Source organism: Bos indicus, chromosome 23 (assembly GCF_029378745.1).
Source record: "Bos indicus isolate NIAB-ARS_2022 breed Sahiwal x Tharparkar chromosome 23, NIAB-ARS_B.indTharparkar_mat_pri_1.0, whole genome shotgun sequence".
NCBI lineage: Eukaryota > Metazoa > Chordata > Mammalia > Artiodactyla > Bovidae > Bos > Bos indicus.
The window spans coordinates 14,315,773-14,342,388 of record NC_091782.1 but is presented as its reverse complement, the minus strand read 5'-3'; the positions used below and the strand labels follow the sequence as shown (position 1 = coordinate 14,342,388).

Here is a 26,616-nt window from a genome sequence, read left to right as displayed (position 1 = left end):
TAGTTTCTGGTCTTACGTTTAGATCTTTAATCCATTTTGAGTTTATTTTTGTGTATGGTGTTAGAAAGTGTTCTAGTTTCATTCTTTTACAAGTGGTTGACCAGATTTCCCAGCACCACTTGTTAAAGAGATTGTCTTTAATCCATTGTATGTTCTTGCTTCCTTTGTCAAAGATAGGGTGTCCATATGTGCGTGGATTTATCTCTGGGCTTTCTATTTTGTTCCATTGATCTATATTTCTGTCTTTGTGCCAGTACCATACTGTCTTGATAACTGTGGCTTTGTAGTAGAGCCTGAAGTCAGGTAGGTTGATTCCTCCAGTTCCATTCTTCTTTCTCAGGATCGCTTTGGCTATTCGAGGTTTTTTGTATTTCCATACAAATTGTGAAATTATTTGTTCTAGCTCTGTGAAGAATACTGTTGGTAGCTTGATAGGGATTGCATTGAATCTATAAATTGCTTTGGGTAGAATTCCAAAAAATAGGTAAATGGTAAACTATGCATTTTTTATGGTTCCTATCACCAAGGTATCTGAGCTCTTGGGAGAGATTTTATTTATTTTAAAGCATTTATTCAGCTGGATTTCCCCCCTCTACTTCAGGGATCGGGCATGCTCAAGCAGGATCGAGGAGATGGTCCCCCCTCCCCCAAATTTCCTTCTTCTCTCAAATTTATGGATACTAACTTTAGAGTACAGATTCCCATCAACAGGTTCTCTACAGTGGCCCAATTACAGCCACTGTGCCTGTCTGGAAGCAAGAGTGGTGTTGTACAGGGTGGACAGTCAGAAAAACTAGTAAGGATTCCTCTAGCTGGTGACATCCACACAGATTCAGTTAGTGCATTTAGAGAGTTCAGTTCAGTCGCTCAGTTATGTCCGACTCTGCGACCCCATGAATTGCAGCATGCCAGGTCTCCCTGTCCATCACCAACTCCTGGAGTTCATCCAAACTCATGTCCATCGAGTCAGTGATGCCTCGGAGAGGCCACCACCTCTCTAGTTACAATTGTTGTCTCTGTACAAATGTGATCAAACCTCTCACCTGGCCCCAGTCCACATGATACACTCTCTTTCCCCTCAGATACATCCCATCATCTTTCCCAACTCAACACACCCAAACAGGACTCTGTAATCCCCACCTCCCCACCCCAATGCAATCCTGTTCCCAACTCCTCCACCATCTCGGCTCCCGGACCAGGAATAACAGGGGATCCTTTACCTCTTTCATCCCACGTAGAACATGGAGAGTCACTTCTATTTGGTGTGAGAAGGGTGTAGTTGGGAGGAGACCAGGGGTAGGTTTTTAGCTGGGAAGTTTATGGGTTTCCCTGGTGGCTCAGATGGTAAATAATCTGCCTTCAATGCAGGAAACCCAGGTTCGATCCCTGGATCAGGAAGAAACCCCCTGGAGAAGGAAATGGCTATCCACTCCAGTATTTCTGGAGAAATACTGGGAAATGCCTGGGAAATCCCATGGACAGAGGAGCCTGGTGGGCTACAGTCCATGGGATGGCAGAGTCGGACACGACTGAGCAACTAACACCCTTTTGACCGTCATTGCTTACCACCTCCTGGTGGTTGGTGGGGGAACAGTGAGGCATTGGAGCACAGCCCTCCAAGAAGGTGGGCTCAGTTGCCAGGAACGGGGAGGCCAGGAATACAGTCATCACACATTTCAGAGACCAGAGGGAAGAAACATCAACTCTAGAACAAAGCTCACTCAGAGGTTGAGAAAATGACCAAAGGAAGGTGTAGCTTCTGAACTGAGCAGGAGACAGAAATGTACCAAGGTCCCTGGAAAGAGGGGGACCCTAGGGAAGACCCTCAGTTTAGTTCAGTTCAGTCACTCAGTCGTGTCCGACTCTTTGAGTCTTCTCCAACACCACAGTTCAAAAGCATCAATTCTTCGGTGCTCAGCCTTCTTCACAGTCCAACTCTCACATCCATACATGACCACAGGAAAAACCATAGCCTTGACTAGACAGACCTTAGTTGGCAAAGTAATGTCTCTGCTTTTGAATATGCTATCTAGGTTGGTCATAACTTTTCTTCCAAGGAGTAAGCGTCTTTTAATTTCATGGCTGCAGTCACCATCTGCAGTGATTTTGGAGCCCCCCAAAATAAAGTCTGACACTGTTTCCAGTTTCCCCATCTATTTCCCATGAAGTGATGGGACTAGATGCCATGATCTTCATTTTCTGAATGTTGAGCTTTAAGCCAACTTTTTCACTCTCCACTTTCACTTTCATCAAGAGGCTTTTGAGTTCCTCTTCACTTTCTGCCATAAAGGTGGTGTCATCTGCATATCTGAGGTTATTGAGATTTCTCTCGGCAATCTTGATTCCAGCTTGTGTTTCTTCCAGTCCAGCGTTTCTCATGATGTACTCTGCATATAAATTAAATAAGCAGGGTGACAATATACAGCCTTGATGTACTCCTTTTCCTATTTGGAACCAGTCTGTTGTTCCATGTCCAGTTCTAACTGTTGCTTCCTGACCTTCATACAGATTTCTCAAAAGGCAGGTCAGGTGGTCTGGTATTCCCATCTCTTTCAGAATTTTCCACAGTCTATTGTGATCCACATAGTCAAAGGCTTTGGCATAGTCAATAAAGCAGAAATAGATGTTTTTCTGGAAGACCCTAGGACAGACTAAAGGGGGAAGTTCAGAATGGAGAGAGAGGAGGATCAAACGTCTTACACACCAGCTAGTTGCTTCTGGCAGAAATAGTCCTCCAATCGAGGAGAGCTACAGCACTTTGTATGTGACCTCACTCAGGGTGATGAGAGGTTGCAAGATCCTGGTGCTCAATTTGGGGAAAAGACAGCTCACTGAATCTGGAGCGCACCTGCCAGCAACAGCAGATGAGCCTCTGGAGAGGGCTGAGAAGAGAGACTTGCCACATGACGAAGAAAGCTCGCCATGTCCTCTCTGTCCAGCGGGCAGCAGCAACATACAGATGGAAACCACAGAAGACTCTTGGTCACTGCTCACTGCTCTGTATTCACCAAATCGGTCTCCTTGTGGGGCTGGTTCTCAGCTTCACTCTACCCCCTCCATCTGTCATCATCCCTAATCTCTGCTGGTATCATTACACACGTGTATTCACAGGGTCTCCAAGATGGCCTCTTAGTCCAAACAGCCCTTAAATATAGGGGAAATGTGCTCAGTTTCACTTAAAATAAGAGGAAATAAAGCTATGCTGAGAAGCCATTTGTCACTAGTCATATTGGTGAAAAATAAGTTTCACCAACACTCTGCTGACTGAGTCATACTGTTGACTGTGTGACACTGTCATGTTGGTGAGACTGTAAAACAGTGTCCTCTGTAAGGGAAACTGGAAATATTCATTAATCCTTGATCTAGCAATCCCACCCACAGCAATTTACCCTGAAAAATATATCTCTAACAACATGGGAAAACCATAAGCATGAGATTATTAACTGAGGAACCACAGGGGACAGCAAAATATTGGAAACAACCAACAGGCCCATCCACAGGAAAACAGATGAATGAACTATAACACATGTGACCCAGGCATATCTGTTTCTCTGCGCTTTGGTGTTTTGCACTTCAAAGAGACTGTAATTTTTACAAATTGAAGGTTTGTGAAAACCCTGTGTCAGTCAAGTCTATTGGCACCATTTTTTTTCCAACAGCATTTGCTCATTTCATATCTCTGAGTCACATTTGGGTAATTCTCACAATATTTCTAACTTTTATTATTATTTTATTGTATTTGTTACAGTGATCTGTGATCAGTGACCCTTGATGTTACTACTATGACCCGCTGAAGACTCAGATAAAGGTCGGCATTTTAAAGCAATAAACTATTTCAAATTAAGATGGGTATATTTGTTTTTTAGACATAATTCTACTGTACACTTTATTGGCTACAGTTAAGTTAGCACGAACATAACATTTATATGCACCGGCAAACTAAAAATATCGCGTGGCTTGTTTTATTGTGGTAGTCTGAAATGTTATCTCTGAGATGCGCCTTTAATGAGGAAGATACCTATGACCATGTAGATGATTACAGGATCATTGTTAAGTGAAAAAAGTGAGACACACACAAATGTATATGGCAATATATATAAACATATATGTATATATATAGTTACATATATAATTATATACATAATGGCAATTTTGTATCAGAGAGAAAGGATAATAAGAATATATATGATACTTGCTGCTGCTGCTGCTGCTGCTAAGTCGCTTCAGTTGTGTCCAACTCTGTGCGACCCCAGAGACGGAAGTCCACCAGGCTCCTCTGTCCCTGGGATTCTCCAGGCAAGAATACTGGAGTGGGTTGCCATTTCCTTCTCCAATGCATGAAAGTGAAAACTGAAAGTGAAGTCACTCAGTCGTGCCCGACTCTTAGCGACTCCATGGACTGTAGCCCACCAGGCTTCTCTGTCCATGGGATTTTCCAGGCAAGAGTACTGGAGTGGGGTGCCATTGCCTTCTCCGATATGATACTTATGTATGAACAACAACAACAAAAAAAATACAGAGGAGATAAGCCAGAAGCTAATGCATTTGGTTGCCTGTGACAGAAGGGGGAATGGTGGGAGGGCTGAGACTTTTCTAAGAACCACATTATATAGCTGTGACTTTTGAGCCATATTCATGTTTCACATATTTAAAACAATCAACAAAAATTTTTTAAAAACCCTAAAATGTAATAAAAATAGAAACAAGTGTATGTAGCTATACATCAACTGATAGCATAAACTCACAGAAAAAACGATCTGAAGAACTTCTGAACATAGTGCTCTGTACACTCTCAATGGGATATATTCTAGGGGACAAAAAGAGCTGCAAAAAAATCTTGACCTCCAGTTGGTACCTCTGTTGTTGGTCATATGGTACTGGTGGTGAAAGGGAATAGTATCCTATAGTCCTTTCCCCTCATGTTCTCAGCCTGCCTTTTGTCTGTGGAAAAACTTTAACCAAAGAATAAGTTTAATCTGAGAAGAGAGAAAATGCAGAAGCAAAGGGAAATAGTCCAACAAGACTAAATAATAACCGTTCAGTCATTAAGCATGGTCAAGAACTTTTAGTACCTCCTCAAGGGCTATCAGAACAGATCAGATCAGTTGCTCAGTCATGTCCGACTCTTTGCGACCCCATGAATCGCAGCATGCCAGGCCTCTCTGTCCATCACCAACTCCCGGAGTTCACTCAGATTCACATCCATTGAGTCAGTGATGCCATCCAGCCATCTCATCCTCTGTCGTCCCCTTCTCCTCTTGCCCCAATCCCTCCCAGCATCAGAGTCTTTTCCAATGAGTCAGCTCTTCGAATGAGGTGGCCAAAGTACTGGAGTTTCAGCTTTAGCATCAGTCCTTCCAAAGAAATCCCAGGGCTGATCTCCTTCAGAATGGACTGGTTGGATCTCCTTGCAGTCCAAGGGACTCTCAAGAGTCTTCTCCAACACCACACTTCAAAAGCATCAATTCTTCGGCGCTCAATTGTCTTCACAGTCCAACTCTCACATCCATACATGACCACAGGAAAAACCATAGCCTTTGTTGACGAACCTTTGTTGGCAAAGTAATGTCTTTGTTGATGAAACTAGATGAACCTTTGTTGGCAAAGTAATGTCTCTGCTTTTGAATATGCTATCTAGGTTGCTCATAACTTTCCTTCCAAGGAATAAGCGTCTTTTAATTTCCTGGCTGCAGTCACCATCTGCAGTGATTTTGGAGCCCAGAAAAATAAAGTCTGACACTGTTTCCACTGTTCCCCCATCTACTTCCCATGAAGTGATGGGACCGGATGCCATGATCTTCGTTTTCTGAATGTTGAGCTTTAAGCCAACTTTTTCACTCTCCACTTTCACTTTCATCAAGAGGCTTTTGAGTTCCTCTTCACTTTCTGCCATAAGGGTGGTGTCATCTGCATATCTAAGGTTATTGATATTTCTCCCAGCAATCTTGATTCCAGCCTGTGTTTCTTCCAGTCCAGCGTTTCTCATGATGTACTCTGCATATAAGTTAAATAAGCAGGGTGACAATATACAGCCTTGATGTACTCCTTTTCCTATTTGGAACCAGTCTGTTGTTCCATGTCCAGTTCTAACTGTTGCTTCCTGACCTGCATACAAATTTCTCAAGAGGCAGATCAGGTGCTCTGGTATTCCCATCTCTTTCAGAATTTTCCATAGTCTATTGTGATCCACACAGTCAAAGGCTTTGGCATAGTCAATAAAGCAGAAATAGATGATTTTCTGGAACTCTCTTGCTTTTTCCATGATCCAGCGGATATTGGCAATTTGATCTCTGGTTCCTCTGCCTTTTCTAAAACCAGCTTGAACATCAGGAAGTTCACGGTTCACATATTGCTGAAGCCTGGCTTGGAGAATTTTGAGCGTTACTTTACTAGCGTGTGAGATGAGTGCAATTGTGCGGTAGTTTGAGCATTCTTTGGCATTGCCTTTCTTTGGGATTGGAATGAAAACTGACCTTTTTCAGTCCTGTGGCCACTGCTGAGTTTGGTAATGTCTAAGCCATATCCTGTGAGCTGTCTTACAGATACTGAAACCCCCACCAGGTGGAAGAACTTAACTACATGATGACTAGGCTTGTCGCTGTGACAAAAACTGCCACAATTCTGGGAATTAATCTCAAGGAAACGGGAACAAACTGACCCTGGAACTAAGGATTAACTGTACTTAAAACAATCAGGATGATGCTGGTCAGACTACCGATGACAAATTTTAAGATGACTGTCAGAGCTGACTGTGCTGTTTCTACATGTAGCCCTCTGCTGTCTATAAAAGCTTCTGCCCCTGACTGTCAGTGGAAGGGAGTCAGCCTTTGGACAGGCGTCCGCCCTCCCCACTGGTTGCCGGCATCCAAAGTAAACCAAAGTTTCCTTTCCACCAACTTGCCTCTTTATTGGCTTTTGAGCAGCGATCAGCTGGACCCCACTTTCCATTAGAGTGTACTTTGGAGCAAATGAGTAAACAAACTGAAGTGCTGAGAACCTGAGTTCTCCCCGTGGGAGAAAGTAGATCACTGTGTGAAATGAGCAAGGACAAGGAAGAGCCCTGAGGTGTATTGGTACTGGAGTTACCCATGAGCTCATGATGTTTTAAAAAAACACATATCTCCTATCTCTGCCCACTCAGAGTGTCTATAAGCGCACACACACACACATAAACACAAACACACAAATAGATGTGGTTATGTATGAATATAGCTGTAGATGAATAAACAAACTGATAAATACAGAACAAAAGAAAAGCTAATGGAACAAAATGTTAACAGTTGGTGAACCTAGATAAAGGGTATATGGGTGTTCACTGTACCCACAACTTTTATGAGGGTTTATAATAGTTCAAGAAAGAAAGTCAAGGAAAAAAACAAAAGTTTGTCTTTATCATTGCCTCCCATCTGGATTAGTTTGGTTGCTCTTCTCTGGACTTTTCTAGCTCTGGTTTATCTCTCTTGAGAGCCATTGACCAAAACTGCCTACAGCAATCCAGTCATAGGAAAGCCATCCCTGTAAGCCAGGGTGAGACACTGTCAACCTGGTTTCATATGTTCCTTGGTAGGATTTTGTGGTATCCGACAGGGTCAGACTCTCTAGGTACCAGCCAATGTGGCTCCTGGGGCTCTTGCCAAGGATGGAGTCAGAGTTTAGAGCCCTTATAAGTGAACCATTTCGATGGCTAATTTACAAGTACATTAAAACTTACTGGCCATTTTTCTGCCCATTCCCTGGAACTCATGAGATCTTTCTGTGGACTATCTCTATTAATTAGACTCTCCACGGCCTAGGAGAATTTACTACCGCTGACACATTCAACAAATGTGACACTATTCAACAAATAGTGCCCGAGTAGCAGGCACTATTTAGCCCTGGAGCTACAGTAGTGAAAACAGGCAGACATTTCAGACATAATGGAGCTTATGTTAATAAAGATTTCAAAGGGAGGAAAGGAAGCCAGGTTGATAGACGACAAGCAAATACATAAGTGAATAGAGAGTTGGTGATACAATTGACAGGAAAAAAACAGGCAAGGAGGATGGGGTTCGGGGTGGGAGTTGGGGAGTGGTTTGCAATTTTTAAATAAGGCAGCCAGGGAAGGCATCTTTGAGTAGGTGACATTAAGACCGGAAGAGGTGAAAAAGTGAGCCCCAGTGATATCTGGGGGAAGGATGTTCCAGGAGGTGTATTCTATGGTAGGAAGGACCTGTGGTGGGAGCCATCTGGCCTGTCCAAGTAACAGGAAGCTAGCAGAATCTGGAGCGCAATTGCAGAAGCAGTGCAATTGAGGAAGAGGGCAAAAGGAGACCAGCTGATAGGTCGGGGTCAGATGGCATCACTGGGCTTTGTAGGTCACCTGTAGGTCATGGTCAGCTCTTGCCCTTGACTTGGAGTGAAGACAGGAGCCTCAGGAGGGTTCTGGGCAGAGGAGTGGTTTGACACACGTTTCTAAAGTCTTAGCTAAATTAAAACTCCTTCCCACGACTTCCCCAGTAGTTCACTGGTTAAGACTCCATGCATCCACTGCAGCGGGCACAGGTTCCATCCCTGGTCAGGGAACTAAGGTCCCGCATCCCTCACATGGCCCCAGAATTAACTAATTAATTAAAAACAACTCCTTCCCTGTGTGCTGTCTTTCAGATGATATTAATTCACAGCTGGATTTCTGAGGATTCCCTTTCACTTCTTCACTTCTTTCCTGTCTCCTGCTAACTTACAACAGTCTCTTAAAATAACACCTAGAGCTGCCACCAAAGCACCATAACTGTTCTGTCATGGGGTCTGAAATGAGTGATGGCCATTTGTGGGTCTTTGGGGGTCACACCCATGACTTTGAAGATGAAAAGAGGTGTGGTAGAGTTTAGAGGATGTGGAGGGGTGAGAATGAATGTGAGTGACAAAGAGGCCAGGAGGCCAAGCCTCATGCTGGGGCAGGGAGCATGCTCGGGGTGGAGAGAAGATACAGTGGGAGCAGGGATGCTGGGCCAGGACAGAGAACCAGGAGGTGAAGATGTCCACGCCCCATCGCAGAGCTGCTGGACCTGCTGCTGCAGGTGAGTGACCAGGAGTGAGGCACAACTTAATCCTCCCAGCTGTCACAGCTTAGAATCTGCAGCAGGAGTCTTGGTTTCTTCCATTTCCTGAAATGAGCCACTCTGCTGGACATAAACTCTTGGTCTTTGGTCAGTGAGCCCCAGGCATGAACATCCAGGGAGGTTCTCAGCAGGGGCTTCTTGGAGTCCTCTCTGTGGAGCTGGGTGGTCTTGGGTTCAGGTAGGGGGTGAGACCTCATCCAAAGGACGGGCCTGAGAAGGGGCCTGAGACTGGATGCATGTCTTATCTCTTCCCTCACCACCTCTTACCACAGTGACCGGGGCAGAACATCACGCGGAGCCCCTCTTCCTGGGCTCTGCATCTGTGTCCTCTGCACCTGTGCTCACAGCATCCTGCCCTCCAAGGCAGCTACTTACACAAGGATGCAGGTGAGCGAGTAGAGGGAGAGGAGCCATCTCTGAGAGGACCCACAGAAATACATGTCCTCCTCTTCTTCTCTCTGCCCTTCTGAACCTTTTACATTCTGTTTATGACCATTATTTTTAATAGATTTTTTGAGATAAAAGGCAAAGAACTAGGAGGCTACTGTCCTACCAGATCAGTGGTATCAAGACCAAGAACACCAACTGGTTTTACGACACAACAGAGGAGAAATAATCAATGCATAAATTAGAGCTTTAACACTGTCATAAACTCTGGAGCAGCAGGATTTAGCAATGGGCAAGCAGGCCAGGATAGGACAAAATTGTAATTGGGAGACAGGAAGTGACACTACTGTTTTTCACAGTAAAATAAAAAGAAGGGAAAGGAGAGATATTAAGAGAGTGAATGAAGTGCACAGACTTTGCCAGGCTGGGTTATATCCTTTCAAATTAAAAAACGCTGGGAACTTACGTGATATCGGCATTTGGGTGAAGCCCAAAGACTTCGGGGTTATCTAGAGATGGTAATGACTGGATGTATTCGAAATACTGATCCAAGGTTTTGCACACAGGGATTTTATACCCTGTATAAAAACAGAACGATGGTTCAAACATCTTCTCACTGAACCAGACCTATATCAGAGAGAAAACAGGAGAAATAAATTGATGAATATCCAAATGAAAACCCCAAACTGCCACTGTCAAGGAGATAGGGTCACCTTATTTCCATTGTAAGCATTTTTTATATTGGATTTGAAAGATCCTTAACAAAACCACTGATAGGATAGTTAGACATATGCGTGCATGCTCAGTTGCTTCAGTCATGTCCGATTCTTTGTGACCCCAACAGACTGCAGCCCACCATGGGATTATCCCAGCAAGAATACTGGAGAGGGTTGCCATTTCCTCCTCCAAGGAGTCTCCCCGACCCAGGGATCAAACCCACTTCTCCTCTGGTTCTTGCACTGCAATGCAGCTGGATTCTTTACCACCGAGCCACCAGGGAAGCATAGTTAGACATAGATTAAGGAAAGAGAAAGGCCACAATATAAGAACAATGAAAGCCGGTCTCTGTTTAACACCAAAGAAGATCATTTCTAAGGGTGAAGAGGGGAGAGCCAGCCTTGCAAGCCCGCCCTCTACTGGAGTAATCTGACAAACCTTGAGTTCACTTTAAAAAGGCAGGGGAACGGATTGCAGAAGCAATAACCACACACACAGACACACAGACACACAGACACACACACACACACACACACACATGAGAGCACATCTGGGCATTTTCACTGCCTCCCTTCTCCCCAGAAACAGGGCTTGTGCCCGGGGGCTTATGCTTGTGCTCAGCATGGCCCGCAGTGGCACTGAACACTCCATACAGCCAGGAAAACTTCTTACAAATATCTCCCCTCCACCCTGAGCTGGAGCGCACCCTCTGTTAATTAAGTTATGTCCCTGGACACAAGAAGCAAATATATCCAACCATCTTATTGTTTGCCTTAAGACATCCCTTTCTCATTCTGTATGAACTGATTATCTATAAGGTAACAGCGAGAGAACAAATAAATACTTGGTGTGGATAGACTTATTCTGAAGTGGAGAAAACAAAAATGTTGAATGCCTATGAGCCTGCTTTGAGGCAATGACTTCTGTGTCTAAAGGAGTGATTTTCACAGAAGGGAGGGAAATAATGGGATGATGGGAAGAGCAGGGATGCAGGCTGGATGTCCAAATCACTCAGAGGACTCCATGTGGAAAGAAATGGGGATTGTGTTTTCCTTCGATTGGTCACACTTTCTCTATTATCTTCCCTCCATATCCTGCCTCTTCCAGCTCTTTTTAGGTCCAGTGATTGCTCTGAAACACTCTGTTCCCTGGTTCTCCCTTTTTTATTCATCACAGTTCTATTCTGTTCAACTCCTGTCCACAAGGCATTGAGCTTAGAACAGGAACAGGTTGCAAAGACGAGACACGCAGTCCTTTCCTTCAAGGAGCTTGTGACCCAGTAGAGAGAGAAGCCAGTTACATAATCACCATAATACAAAGTGCACTAAGTAAGGTAAGAGACAGAGGAAATAAAAATAGGCAAAGTACTAAGGAGGCGAGCCAGGGAGAAAGAAGAACCAGATGGGTGTCAGGCAAAGCTTTATCTAGAAGGTGATTTTGGAGATATACCTAGAAGGATAGGATTTTAGCAAACGAACTTGTGACTGGGGAGACCACACATGCAAAGGTATAGAATAACTGATGCAAAGATGTAAGGCAGGTTGGGTACATGATGAAACCAGTGTATTTACCCTAAGATAAATATAACATAGAGGGAAGAGATCAGACAGAAAAAGTGAAGTGAGGTCATATTATGGATGACTGTGGATGTCAAGGAGAGGACTGGTGCATAACTGAAAAAATGGGGAGCAGTTGAAAGTCATCAAAGAAAACAGTGCTATGATTATGGTCATTATTTAGAAAGATGAGGTTTTTAGCGATGAAGATGACAAGGGTGGCAAAGGCCATGGGGTCTTCAGCACACAGACAGCAAATGACCACACTGAGTTCTGAGCTGCCAGGTGACATATGCATAAAAAAGCAAAAGGAACTTTCTTCTTGTTTTTCCACTTCTTTAATAAAGTTCAAAAGCACAAAGAGTAAATCCACGAATAGCTAGATTTAAAAACACAAAAACAGTTGCGTTTCACCAAATCTGGAGGACACTTTTGGTATAATCAAAATACAGAATATGAAATCTACATGGAATTACTTCAGGACACTCTGAAAGGTAGCCAGACAAAATAAGTTCTCTTCAAGGACAAAGAGCAAAGTTCTACAATTACTGGTTTTAAGGGACACAGGCCATAAGATGCTGAGAACAGAGAAAACAGACAAGGATTCAAAGATAAGCTCCAAATTGCAAGTCACAGTGACAGAGGATCCGATTTGAAGGCTCTGGTTTTCAACTGAAGCCATTTTCCCTCAGGGAACACGGACCGGGTAAAGAGGCAGCAGATGACAAGCCTTTGCCTCCCTAGTCACCCACATTCTGTTTGAAGACGTTAAGCTGAATGTTGGTATTTTTCTATATTGAGCTGTCTTATATAAATTTTTAGGAGTCTCCCAGGTGGCACCAGTGGTAAAGAACCAGCCTGCCAATGCAGGAGCCTTAAGAGATGCAGGTTTGATCCCTGGGTCAGGAAGATCCCCTGGAGGAGGGCATGACAACCCACTCTAATATTCTTGCTGAGAATCTCATGGACAGAGGAGCCTGGTGGGCTACCATCCATGGAGCTGCAAAGAGTTGGATATGATTGAAAGGACTTAGCATGCATACATCCATGTATATTTTAAAGTAAGTAAATTTTTTTATATCAGGCTAATACTAAATAATCAGTATTAAAAGTCAGTAAAGGTCAATTCCCTTTCCTTATCTTCCTTGACCTCTCTCAGTTGACATTTCTTCTTTCTTGATACATTAAAGTATATTAAAGTACTCGGGAATTTGTCCTCAGTTTCTTTTCTTTTTTCATCCTTTTCTCTACACTTTCTTCTTAGATGATGATCTCATCTCATCTCCTGACTTTAAATGCCATCTACATATGACAAATCCCAAATCCTTTTCTCCAGCCCTGGGCTCTCTCCTGAGCTCCACCCTATAAATCCAACTGCCTGTTTATCTTCATCCATTCTCTTATTCAACAAATATTTATTGAGTGCCTACTATGTGAGAGATCCATTCCAGGTACAGTGATGCAAACAGGTGAAGTCCCTGCCCTTATGGAACTTCCAGTCTTAGACATCTCCACTTGGATGTCCAGTAGGCATCTCATAGGTTACACGATGAAAACAGACGACATATGCATATAAAAGCAAAAATTAGGAAATTTCCACCCCCAGTGAAATTTCTTCCCCTAGAAATTCTTTCTCTTCTCTGTAAGTAATCCCATTCTCCATCCAGTTACTTAGGTCAAAACTAGGAGTGATCCTTGACCCTGCCCCTTCCTTCCCCATCAGCATTCTGCTGGTAGTATCTGTACGATACGTCCAGAATCTATCCACTTTTCACAGTCTCCAGTGCCAAAACTCCAATTTGGGTACTTGTACATATTCTAACAAATATGCTTACTGCTGCTGCTAAGTTGCTTCAGTCATGTCTGACTGTGTGCGACCCCATAGACGGCAGCCCACCAGGCTCCCCATCCCCGGGATTCTCCAGGCAAGAACACGAGTGGGTTGCCATTTTTGTTTCCTCTTTTAAATCTCAGATACAGAGGTGAGTTCATCATATTCATTTGTTATTCTCAGGTCTCTAGACCCTTTTCACTTTAGTTTTTCCCATTTAGCCCTTATATTCACTCCTAGTCTCCTCTTTGGAGAAGGCAATGGCACCCCACTCCAGTGCTCTTGCCTGGAAAATCCCATGGACGGAGGAGCCTGGTGAGCTGCCGTCTATGGGGTCGCATAGAGTCGGACACGACTGAGCAAACTTCACTTTCACTTCTCACTTTCATGCATTGGAGAAGGAAATGGCAACCCACTCCAGTGTTATTGCCTGGAGAATCCCAGAGATGGGGGAGCCTGGTGGGCTGCCATCTATGGGGTCGCACAGAGTCAGACACAACTGAAGCAACTTAGCAGCAGCAGTCTCCTCTTTGGGGACTTCTATTTAAATATACTTGATATATGTCCTTGAAAGTATGTATTTGTCCGTGAGAAATTACCCAGGTACCACTCTATAGGTCTCATTTTATTTTTGAAAGCTCTGCACCTGATGCTATGTTCCTAAGATTTATGCATGATGTCATATGGACCATTTCTTCCAAGTGCTGCATTGTATTCCATGACAGGCATACAACATTTAACTCCTCTATTCCTTCTCTAACTCTTCATTTAACTCCTCTAACTCCTCAACCCGACAGACCCTCAGGTTGCTTTCAACTTTCCACTCTCCCAAACAATACTACGGATAATGTCTTTGTACGTGTCCACAAACCTGTCTGAGAATTACTCTGCGACATACACACAAGAGTGGGATTCTGGTTCAGAGAGTAGTCCCATCATACACCCTTGATATGACTCAGTGCTACCAGTGCACCTTTGAAGGGTAAGCAATGGCAATACATGTGCTCACCCACTACTGCTTATCTATTCTCTCAGGCTTCTTATCTATTCTCTTAGGCTTGTTCATCTCCACAGTGGATGCTGTGATGTGCCACCAAATCCTTCTCCAGGACCCAGGCACTGGCTCCCCCAGCTGTCTGGAGTACTGGCTACTGAGGGCTCACAACACTGTCCCTCCCAGGAATTGCCCTGGAAGGGAGCTGCCTCAACCAAGATCATGCCCTTGGGGGAAGGGAGGACCACAGGCAGAATCCCTCTAAGAGTCCACTTCTGGAGAATCCAACCAACAATGGTCACCTGCAGCTCCGTGCACAGTCTTGCCATGACATTTTTATACATATCCATGTGTGGGCTTTTTTCCCCCTAGAAATGTTCTGGGATGTATCTACCCATAATACTTAGTTTTGGTTAAGTTTTGTTCAATTACTTCCCTAGAGATCTGCTTCTGCATATCCTTACCAACACTTATCATCATCCACCTTTCTCCAAATACAGTTTTAAGAAAAACCTTAGTAAAGGTCGAAAAACAATTCAGATTTCTGGTCAACCTCCAGTTTACCAAAATACCCCCAAAGCTTATGCTTTGTTGTTGAGGTCTCAATTTTGTTAAAGTGGGAAAAAAAACTAAGAATTACCAATTTAGATCCTAATGCAAAGAACCCAAATAACCATAAAATACTCCTATATCTGATTTTTTTTCCCACTTAGGTAACGTATATTGCGTCTTTAACATGTAAAAGTTTTAAGAACAATTTGAGTCTGATAGATTCTTGCCTGAAGAATCCCAGGGACAGAGGAGCCTGGAAGGCTGCCATCTATGGGGCTGCTGTCTATGAGTCAGACACGACTGAAGTGACTTGGCAGCAGCAGCAGCAGCAGCAGATGTACTTATACCATTCATCCTTGGTGTGAAAGCCAGAATTGCTAAGAGATAATATTTTCTAGAAAATGTTTGCTCACATGACCTATGCAGATTTTACTGGGCACTGAGGAAAAAAAAAAACCACTTCATCAGTTTTCAATTGTCTGTCCTAATGGAAAGAGATGAGAAAACTCAAATTTTGGCTCATTCTCCGATCACTTATCTTGGGGCTTGAAATTGCCCTGAAGATTTTTCCCCTTTTCAGAGGAAAAGACAGAGGTATTATGTCCAATATTTTTATAGGAGGGGAGGTGGACATGAGCAGCTAGTCTATACAGAAGAAGATTATAGATCATTGAGAGTTGACCTTTGTTCTGTTTTGGACAAGTAGATTGCTAGCTGGTTTGGTTTTGGTTTGGTTGGCCGATTCTTTTCAGCGGCTCTGCTCTATATTTTTTCCCTTTCAGTTTGGCTTACCTATTACGAACCAAAAATATTCTTATTTAATAGGAAGATGCAATGAGATGTGTATCTATGGTATTTTTTTCTAAGTTGACTTACTCTAGCAAAGCAGTTAAGTAGACGTTTATCAAAGTCATCGGTGACTCTGCCCCCATACTGCACCTCTCCAATCATGTACCGAACGGTATTCCACGACACACCCTTTATTAAAAAATAGAAAAGAGTTATTCGTTGTCAACCCAAACAAAGAATTCTAAACATTTCGATTCTTTCTTTAAAAGAAAGCTCTGAAAAGGGAAGCACTAGCTAGACTGCATTTAAAATTACTCATTATCTTATATTAATAACTCTTTTGCTCTTACACGACTTGAATTGCTATGGTTTGTTCACCAAAGAAAAACTTACAATACTAAACATCAGTGAATATATTGCTCATTGATTATGTAAAGTAGGGGAAAAAGAAGACTATTTTTCAGTCTGTGGATGTAATTACCAATAATGTTCATTATAGTAATGCCAAGCTGTTAGAGCAGAAAAAAGTCACGTTAAATGAGGAAAGGAGAAAAATCAAGTAATCAATGCTTGAATATGCTTTCTTAGTAATATATTTTCTGAATCTGTATGAGAACATCTAGAAAATTATTCGCAAGGTTTTTCTGCAATGCAATCTTTCTCTGACTCATTGTGTGAGCTATGACTACATCAAACCATTTATTAATTTCCATAGGAATCTTATATAAGCAACACATTTCAGATATTAGTAGTTCTTTATTTTTAAAAAGTTTCAATACATTTGGGGTAGGAGAAGTAGGGATGCTTGATTTTTATTTACTTTCTCTTGGTTAAAATTTTATTTTTCAGCTACATTGCCTTTCAAAGCAGCTATTTCAAGATAACTGTCATTTGTACATAAAAAATGATAAACAATCACAGATACAAACCCATATAATTTTTTCATCAAAATGTCATACTCAAATTTAATGTCCCTTTGTAATTTCTAGGAAAAATGATGGTTTGATTCTAGATTTCTCCCCTAGCCAGATAACAATTCATCACGGCTCACCCTCATCATACTGGTACTGAAGAAGCTATGATTATCTTTGTGAGAAGGTATCTACTGTGAGAAGGAAGAGAGGGAGAGACGACAGGCAACTCGTATTTACTGAGTCCTGACTACACACCATACACACAAATACTAACTTGCTTATTCCTCTTGGAAACCATGACCATTTTATAGATGAAGACACAGGTTCTGAGAGGCTCATAAACTTGCTCAAAATCACAGAATAAAAAACAGATTTCGAACTCCTTGGAACACACATGTGAAAGAACAACTGAGTTTGTGTTCTTAGTCCAGTGACCCTGAGGAAGTCCATTATTCTCTTTAGCCTAGTGCTAGTCATTCAGTCCTGTCCGACACTTTGAAACCCCATGGACCGTAGCCCGCCAAGCTCCTCTGTCCATGGGATTCTCTAGGCAAGAATGCTGGAGTGGGTGGTCATTCCCTTCTCCAGGGGATCTTCCCGATCCAGGGATCAAACCCAGGTCTCCTGCATTGCAGGTGGATTCTTTGCCATCTGAGCCACCAGGGAAGCCCTTAGCCTAGTACCCCATCAGTAAAACAGGGATGATGGTAATGCCTTCTGTATCTGCCTCACCCAGTTGTGAAAATAAAAATGAGAGCCTGCACACGAGTACCTTGAAAACTGTGAAGTGCTACATGACCAGTGATGTTGTTACAAATCACTGCTATTTATCTGCATAGCGTCTGTTAAGATGTGACTTAGGGTGCAAAGGAAATTCCACGTGGGCTGGGAGATAACATCCTCACTTCTGAGGACTCTGAGGTGGCATGAGTGAGATGAAGGAAGGAAAGTCTGATTCAAGGTATACTTTCTCTGGAAGTACACGGAGGCACTGGGATGTGACGTGAAGAAGGCTGTGCTGTTTCTGAAAACAACGAGTTCATCCATCACAGCTCTGACTCTGCTGTGCATGTGCTTGGGAGAGACAGAGGTAGGGTGAGGGTGGGGGACACAAGTGTGAAATGGAGAGCCCCAGTGCACTCCGATGGGCAGTCGAGGTGTGACTGGAAATGGCTGGACCAGTAAACAGGTGATTGGAATGACTGATCCCTTTTGGAAGAACTGGGGGGAACGTTAGCAGGGTCACTGCATATCCCAGACTGTGAATGTCTCTAGAACTTTGATTTAAAGACAGCAATGAAAACAAACAAACAAAAAGAAATAATTTCACTCACTTTCTTAATGTCACATTCATCAAGGTGATTCTGAATAAACTGAACGCTGGCTGAAAAGTCGGCAGAATTGAACTCATAAGGAATATTCCATCCTAAGGGACCAAATTTGCGTCGCTCCTTAAAAACACCAAAGAAAAGTTAAGTATTGAGTGAGGTTTTTAACTTGTATTGCAGCTGATTCCTTTTTATTATTCAAACAAACTACAGTAAAAGTAAGGCATGATACTGAAGTAAGTTGACATCATAAAAGAATATATCCCAAACCATTATTTGGTTTGGGATACAGCAAACATTAGAAATACTTTTCCTTGGCTCTAGATGGTTGACAAAAAAAAGCAAATCTCTGGCTATTTGCCAAATTGGAGTCCGGGGTTTAAAAAATCTAGGTCTCCACTGTCAGCTCAAGAAAGTTCAGTAGGTGCTCAAAAAACAGCTGTTGAAGGAACTCACTTGTTCTAAATTGGAGTCTTGAAAGTTTCAAATGTGAAGTGTAAGGGTTTGAATTTTGCTTTTCAAGTTGAGTAACCTAAGCTCACAGGGTGTTCAGACTCCCTGCTAGTATCACTTTGTAATCTTGCAGTTTCAGATTTTGAAAACTAAACATTTTCTATTGTAAAACATGACATACCTGCCTTAAAACATATTGCCCTTGTTTGTTCTCTCCTGTGAAACAGTGGTTAATCATTTCAAATCATCAAATTACTCATAAATAATCAAACAGGGCTCAAGCCAAATGACTCAATTGCTTTGATATTCTGAGACCATTTTAAAGGTATGTGAGTGTCAGAACTGATATTTTCAGACCCTGATCACCTAGCAAACCACATATATTAACTCAAATGTTACCATACCATCAGCTTTCCCTGCCTCAGCACACAGTCAGTCTAAGAAAAGTTCAATTATTTATTCAGGTTAGCTCCTGACCATTGATCCAAGTGTCACTCTCGTGGAGAGTAGAATCCTGATACATTGGTGGGAAGATACAATTCCACTTCTCTACCTCTAAATGTGTACTAGCTTTTCTTTCTCTTTTTTGCTTTCCCTAACCCAACACACATACACAGACATAGATACACACACACACACACACACACACACACACACACACACACACGGTTTTCACGAACCATTCTAATACTTCTTTCTGCAGCTGTTCCATGCTTTAGACCATGAATAACACTACCATTTAAAGGAATCTAAATGAATTTTCATTTGGGCAAATTCACAGACAAGTCAGAGAAGAAACTGAGAAAGTGAGAAGCTTTAATTACTGATTTTTGGTAAAGAAAACACCTGCCAAGGCAGGAGACACAAGAGATGCAGGTTTGATCCCTGGCCTAGCAAGATCCCCTGGAGAATGAAATGGCAAACTACTCTAGCATTCTTGCCTGGAAAATTCCATGGACAGAGGAGCCTAGTGGGCTACAGTCCATGGGAGTAACAAAGACTCCTGAACACAAGGAGTTGGACACAACTGAACACACACCGCACAGGATATGCTTTTAAGTGTATCCTAAATCAAAATTAAATTGGGTCCAGATGTCCTGGCCCTGGGAGATCAGACTGAGGACAAACAACCCTTAGACATGTAAACTGCTACCATTATTTCTAGAACTGTTCTTCTTTAGGTTGGGTTGTCAGGTATCAGGCATTTGTATGGAGGGACTCCCATTTCCACTCTAGCTAATTAGATCAAAGGTGGACAACCAGCCCAAGACCAACAACATCCCCTCTCCCAGGAATTTGAACTTAAGAGTTCAGAATTGGTATTCAGAGTTTGTCCTAATCAGAGCTCACTCAGGTGAGCCTTGTTCAGGTTGTTCCAGGAGCAAGGGTGGCTTGGAGGATCTATAGGACATTAACACAACAACGCATTCGGCTAACCCTTGAGTCTCTAGAATTACTTCCATCTTGAAGACTTCAAAGTGAAAAATGCAAAAATACACTTATAATTAAAATGCAAATGTTTTCCCATTAAAAGAAAGAATCATCTCTAAAACAGTTTTACCCATTTTGACTTAATTTTTAAAATTTGCTGGTCAGTTAGACAGGAGACTGAATGAAGAATAATTCTTCCTTTCCAATTACCAAAGCTGGTTAAATTGGCTCTACAGAAACGTCCCCATTTACGTGCACTGAGTGACTGCAATTCAGTTGTTCCTTAAAATGTGATCTTTGAAAATTGTCCTAATGCTGAGATTTGCTTCATTTTACATTACTATCAATTTTTATTTGTGAACATTCACTTCTTAGGTTGGTTCACTAAAATCACAGATGGTTTAATTCCTCTTGGAAAAAAGGACAAAATCTAGGTATCTTTTCTTTCACAAATGAGGTCATTTCACTTTCTTGCTATTTTTTTCTGTACTTATTGATTCCTATAAGTGACAATTAAGAAAAAAACAACACCTAAGTAGCACCAGGTGATGGAATTCCAGTTGAGCTATTTCAAATCCTGAAAGATGATGCTGTGAAAGTGCTGCACTCAATATGCCAGCACATTTGGAAAACTCAGCAGTGGCCACAGGACTAGAAAAGGTCAGTTTTCATTCCAATCCCAAAGAAAGGCAATGCCAAAGAATGCTCAAACTACCGCAAAATTGCACTCATCTCACACACTAGTAAAGTCATGCTCAAAATTCTCCAAGCCAGGCTTCAGTAATATGTGAACCGTGAACTTCCAGATGTTCAAGCTGGTTTTAGACAAGGCAGAGGAACCAGAGATCAAACTGCCAACATCCACTGGATCATCAAAAAAGCAAGAGAGTTCCAGAAAAACATCTACTTCTGCTTTATTGACTATGCCAAAGCCTTTGACTGTGTGGACCACAATAAACTGTGGAAAATTCTGAAAGAGATGGGAATACCAGACCACCTGACCTGCCTCTTGAGAAACCTATATGCAGTTCAGGAAGCAACAGTTAGAACTGGACATGGAACTGGTTCCAAATAGGAAAAGGAGTACGTGAAGGCTGTATATTGTCACCCTGCTTATTTAACTTCTATGCAGAGTACATCATGAGAAACGCTGGACTGGATGAAGCACAAGCTGGAATCAAGATTGCAGGGAGAAATATCAATAACCTCAGATATGCAGATGACACCACCCTTATGGCAGAAAGTGAAGAGGAACTTAAAAGCCTCTTGATGAAAGTGAAAGAGAAGAGTGAAAAAGTTGGCTTAAAGCTCAACATTCAGAAAACGAAGATCATGGCATCTGGTCTCATCACTTCATGGGAAATAGATGGGGAAACAGTGGAAACAGTGTCAGACTTATCTTTTGGGCTCCAAAATCACTGCAAATGGTGACTTCAGCCATGAAATTAAAAGATGCTTACTCCTTGGAAGAAAAGTTATGACCAACCTAGATAGCATATTCAAAAGCAGAGACATTACTTTGCTAACAAAGGTCTGTCTAGTCAAGGCTATGGTTTTTCCTGTGGTCATGTATGGATGTGAGAGTTGGACTGTGATGAAGGCTGAGCGCCGAAGAATTGATGCTTTTGAACTGTGGTGATGGAAAAGACTCTTGAGAGTCCCTTGGACTGCAAGGGGATCCAACCAGTCCATTCTAAAGGAGATCAGCCCTGAGATTTCTTTGGAAGGAATGATGCTTTGGCCCCCTCATGCGAAGAGTTGACTCATTGGAAAAGACTCTGATGCTGGGAGGGATTGGGGGCAGGAGGAGAAGGGGACGACAGAGGATGAGATGGCTGGATGGCATCACTGACTCAATGCACGTGAGTTTGAGTGAACTCCGGGAGTTGGTGATGGACAGGGAGGCCTGGTGTGCTTCAGTTCATGGGGTTGCAAAGAGCTGGACTCGACTGAGCGGCTGAACTGAACTGAACTGAAGTAGCACCTTGGATTTATACCAGGATAGACTCAAACCATTGTGACCGAAGAACTCATTGGAAGCTCAAAAGCAGAGGACTTTGCTAGAATTTGGAATATTTGGAATATTGAATCTCTCCGATCCAATTAGTGTTTTTGAAATTATGTGTCCTAGGTGATATCATAGAAAAATATTAGAATCAGTGCATTTGCAAGAAGTTTTAATCTAGCTGAGAAAATAAGACTTAGAAACAAGGGGAGGACAAAACGGTAGTAAGTATAATTAACTGTCAAAATTTCACAGACGTTAAGCTTGAAGAAGACATTCAATCAAGGGCTCCTGGGAAGAACGAAACTGCAGCTGGTGTTTGAACAGAAGGGAGAAAAGAATCCTGAGCTTGGTCAAGGTCAGGAGCAAAGACAGGAGTGCAGAGCTCACGATCTGTCCAGAAAGAGGCTGCAGAACTGTGCCACTGCAGCAGGGGACAGCCTCTGCTGAGTACATCTGGAACCACAGCCCCACGTGATGATTCAGGGGTGGATGGAACGCAGACAGATTTGAACATCAGAAGAAAGAGCTAAACCTGACTCAGCAGAAAGGAGTTGTTAATCCATTATTCAGTTTCTAGAGTCATGATTTTAGGAAGACTAGTCTACTCCCTACTGAATTTAACCAATACAGTTCCTACTTTCTGTTCCAAAGGATATATAAAACACAACTACCAACACAATATGGAAATGTGGAACCCTCCATAGAACACTGAAGAGATGTTCAATGAAATCATCGTTTTAACGATGTCAAAGCCATTTCCAGTTTTATGTTAGAATCTACCTCAGCCTAACGATCTTCTCTCCCACAGTCCAGTGCAGAATCATTTCAGGCTCATCTTCAAAGCAAGGCTCTCTTTAGAGCATTGCATCCTATTTATTTAATAACTGGAGCTAACATAAAATAAAAAATAAAATCCATACTGGACAATATAAGAGAAACATCAATGCTGCTGCTAAGTCGCTTCAGTCGTGTCTGACTCTGTGCGACCCCATGGACAGCAGCCCACCAGGCTTCCCCATCCCTGGGATTCTCCAGGCAAGAACACTGGAGTGGGTTGCCATTTCCTTCTCCAATGCATGGAAGTGAAAAGTGAAAATGAAGTCACTCAGCTGTGTCCGACTCTAGTGACCCCACGGACTGCAGCCCACCAGGCCCCTCCGTCCATGGGATTTTCCAGGCAAGAGTACTAGAGTGGGGTGCCATTGCCTTCTCCAGAAACATCAATAGGTTAAAATAATTAACAGAAATAGTCAGAACCCCTGGGAAAAAGGGTTCTGACCCCTTTTATACAGGAACGTGTAAAAGATATTTTTAAAAAATTCTGTATCATGTTACTATAATTATTTTCAAGAGATTTGCACTAAGAACTTTATTATCACACCTCCCCAAAGCAAGAACTGGTATTCAGACTATTAAATTTTAATTGAGTATTTGTCAAGGCTTAAACCTAAAAAGGAAGTCAGAAAAGTAAACACTTTTCTAAATGAGGAACTGTTAACAGTGGTACTCCCTGAGCCCCACAGATATGGCCATTTTTATTAAATATTAACAAATATTTTAATAGCCATGGTAAAATTTCCAAGTTTGCAATTGCCCCTGCAGGCAGTTAGAGCTGCTAATCAAAGACTCTTGTAATAAACCTCACAAAGTTGTGTATCACTCATAAGTCCCAAACATGGGCTTCAATGTGGCAAGCCAAAGTGAGAAAGAGAAATATCCAAACCATGAAAAGGACATAAAAATGACTAACGACACCTCCCCCAAGGGCAGTGGCTCTTTGGCAGTTATTCTCCATTCTCACTGAATACTAGAATCACGTGGAAAATTTTACAAAGGTCTGAGAACTTCACCACAATGCCTCCTCCAAGGGATTCTGGATCCAAGCGGTGGCTGAGGATCCAGTCATTAAGGTAAGATGCTTAAGAGAGATGCTTAAGATGTTCACAGGTTCAATTTGCTGGAACCCTGCTTAAGATGCTCAGGGTCCAATGTGGTGTGCCACAAGGGGCAGTACAGGGATCATCAGTGGGAACAAAACAGCCAATGTTTTCCTAAACTTCTGCAGGAACTGTTGGCAGGAGACTACAGATGGAATTGTTGAGTTTCAGAAGACCCAGACTTTGGAGGAGGATATATTTAAAACTAAAATCCTGAAGGGTGAGTGTGGGCTTGCTCTGAAGCCCAGGATAGTGCTACATTGGAGCTTCTGGGAAATGGTAGTGAGAATATTGACACCAGAAGGACGCTTCCCTTGCGAGTCATCTTTCAGAGGATGCAGGAATTGTTCTCAAGAAGTAGTGGCCAAGTAAGTGGAGGCATGCACCAGGGCACTGGGATGCAAGGCTCCCATGGGGAGGGCAGGAGGACTGGCTGGCCGAGGCAGAGACATCAGCTGGCTGCAGTGAGAGCTGACTCGGCAGCAGTAACCTCAGAGCCAAGTTCCTGGAGGAGGAGGGAGGGAAGCTGGGGGAGTCGGGAGTGAGCAGAACTTGGTGCAGAATTGGTTGGTGCATCTATGCAAGTTTCCATGGCGGCCCCCAGGTCACCCCCTCCCCCTGGGTAAGCCTGCTCCCACCTCAAGACACCCTCCGCCACTCTTCTACCCAAGACAGTTGTCCTTGATCAGTCAAATCTACTTGCCCTCCTTGCAGGAGAGGAGGGCTGCTCATTTCATCCTCTGCAATGAGTAGGATCCACATAACACATGATGCCCTTGAGGTGGGGAGCATGAGGCCAAGCCATGGTTCGGTAAGAGAAACACACTGGAGGGCAGGCGGGGGTGGCTGTTCCACCACTTGGTCCTGCGTTCTCATGTGTGATGGACTCCAACACGAACCCCTTGGAAGTGAGCAGACTCTTCCCAGAATAGACGCCCCGAACCATGTCCTTCACCTGCCTTCCGTCTGTAGAAAAACTTTAGTTGAAAATTTAATCAGAGAGGTGAGAAAATACAAAAGGAAGAAATAATAATAGCTTAGTCATTAAAAAAAAAAATGTCAAGGACCTTTGGTTCTTCCTCAAGGACTACAGACAATATTCTGAGCCACATCCTTTGAGTTGTTTTATAGAGACTGGAACCACCACCAGGTAGAAGAAGTTACCTGTATATTGCCCACAAACACACAGACATCAGACCAGCTGGAACCAAATAACTGATGATGCTGAGTCCTTCTTACCTCACCACCAACCAGTCAGAAGAATGGCCACGAGCTGAGTGTACGACTCCTCACTACCCCCCTGCAGGCTGGTACACTCAGTTTCAAGAACATTAGTCCACTGTGGCCCCCTTTGCCCGACAAAACAATAAAGCTATTCTCTTCTACTTCACCCAAAATTCTGTCTCCACGTCAGCACTGGAGAGCCGAGGGTGAGTTTTGCCACCAATTTCCCTAGTCCAGAAGCTTCGGATTATGTGACATGAACCAATTCCCTCTTCTTTTATTCAGTCTCTAAAGGACAAAATTATATATATCATGTTGTAGAAAGCAAGGGACATCCAGGAAAATTGGGAAGAATCAATTCACCAATTAACAAATCAGGTATTTGGCTTTTATATCCAACAATAGAAAAATATAAGCCAAAATCTTTCTTTGCAGAATAGTCCTTCCTATAACAGTTGTGTCTTAAACCCTAACGTGCACACAGATCACTTGGGCATCTTATTACAACACAGATTCTGATTCAGCAGATCCGGGGTGGGTCCTGAGATTCATCTCTTAGAAGTCTCAGGTGACATGAATGCTGCTGACGCAGGACCACGAGCCCCTAAAGAATTCTGGATTTTTCTATCAGACTAGGTCTATCCTAACTGATTTACTTTGACTCATGGACCTACCACTCCACGTTCCTATGCAACAGTGTTCTTTATGTCACTGGACTTTGCTTTCTCCACCAGACATGTCTACAACTGGGCATCATTTCTGCTTTGTCTCAGTCTCTTCATTCTTTCTGGAGCTACTTCTCTGTTCTTCCCCAGTAACTTATTGGACACCTACTGACCTAAGAAGCTCATCTTTCAGTGTCATATCTTTTTGCCTTTTCACACCGTTCATGGAGGTCTCAAGGTTCCAGTTTGTGGATCACCCACCTGGTGACTTATTGGGGGGCTAATGGTGACCTCCTCCAAGAGGACTTATGTTGCATGCTGCCTGCATGTCCCAGGACTGTGCTGCCAGTGCACCTGTCCCCACAGCAGCCCACTACTGACCCACACCTCCACAGGAGACCCTTAGACACTCGCAGGCAGGTCTGGTTCAGTCTCCTGTGGGGGTCACTGCTCCTTTCCCTGGGTCCTGGTGTGACAGGTTTTGTTTGTGCCCTCCAAGAGTCTCTGGCGTGCATGAGAGAAGGCACTGGTCACAACAAACACCCTCTTCCAATAACACAAGAGACGACTCTACACATGGACATCACCAGATGGTCAATGCCGAAATCAGATTGATTATATTCTTTGCAGCCAAAGATGAGACGCTCTGTACAGTCAGCAAAAACAAGACCAGGAGCTGACTGTGGCTCAGATTATGAACTCCTTATTGCAAAATTCAGACTTAAATTGAAG

General features: G+C 43.0%; 1 protein-coding gene across 4 annotated transcripts in view; it reads right to left on the bottom strand.

Annotated features, from left to right (window-relative positions):
- DNAH8 (dynein axonemal heavy chain 8) overlaps positions 1–26,616 on the bottom strand; it is a 320,679-nt gene that overhangs the window by 38,223 nt on the left and 255,840 nt on the right. For all 4 annotated transcript variants that reach the window (XM_070777905.1, XM_070777908.1, XM_070777907.1 and 1 more), the window contains 3 exons: positions 18,173–18,289; positions 16,012–16,113; positions 9,952–10,112 (listed from right to left, as the gene is read on the bottom strand). In XM_070777905.1, the coding sequence (XP_070634006.1) occupies positions 9,952–10,112; positions 16,012–16,113; positions 18,173–18,289 (380 nt within the window). The remainder of the gene's footprint in view (positions 1–9,951; positions 10,113–16,011; positions 16,114–18,172; positions 18,290–26,616) is intronic.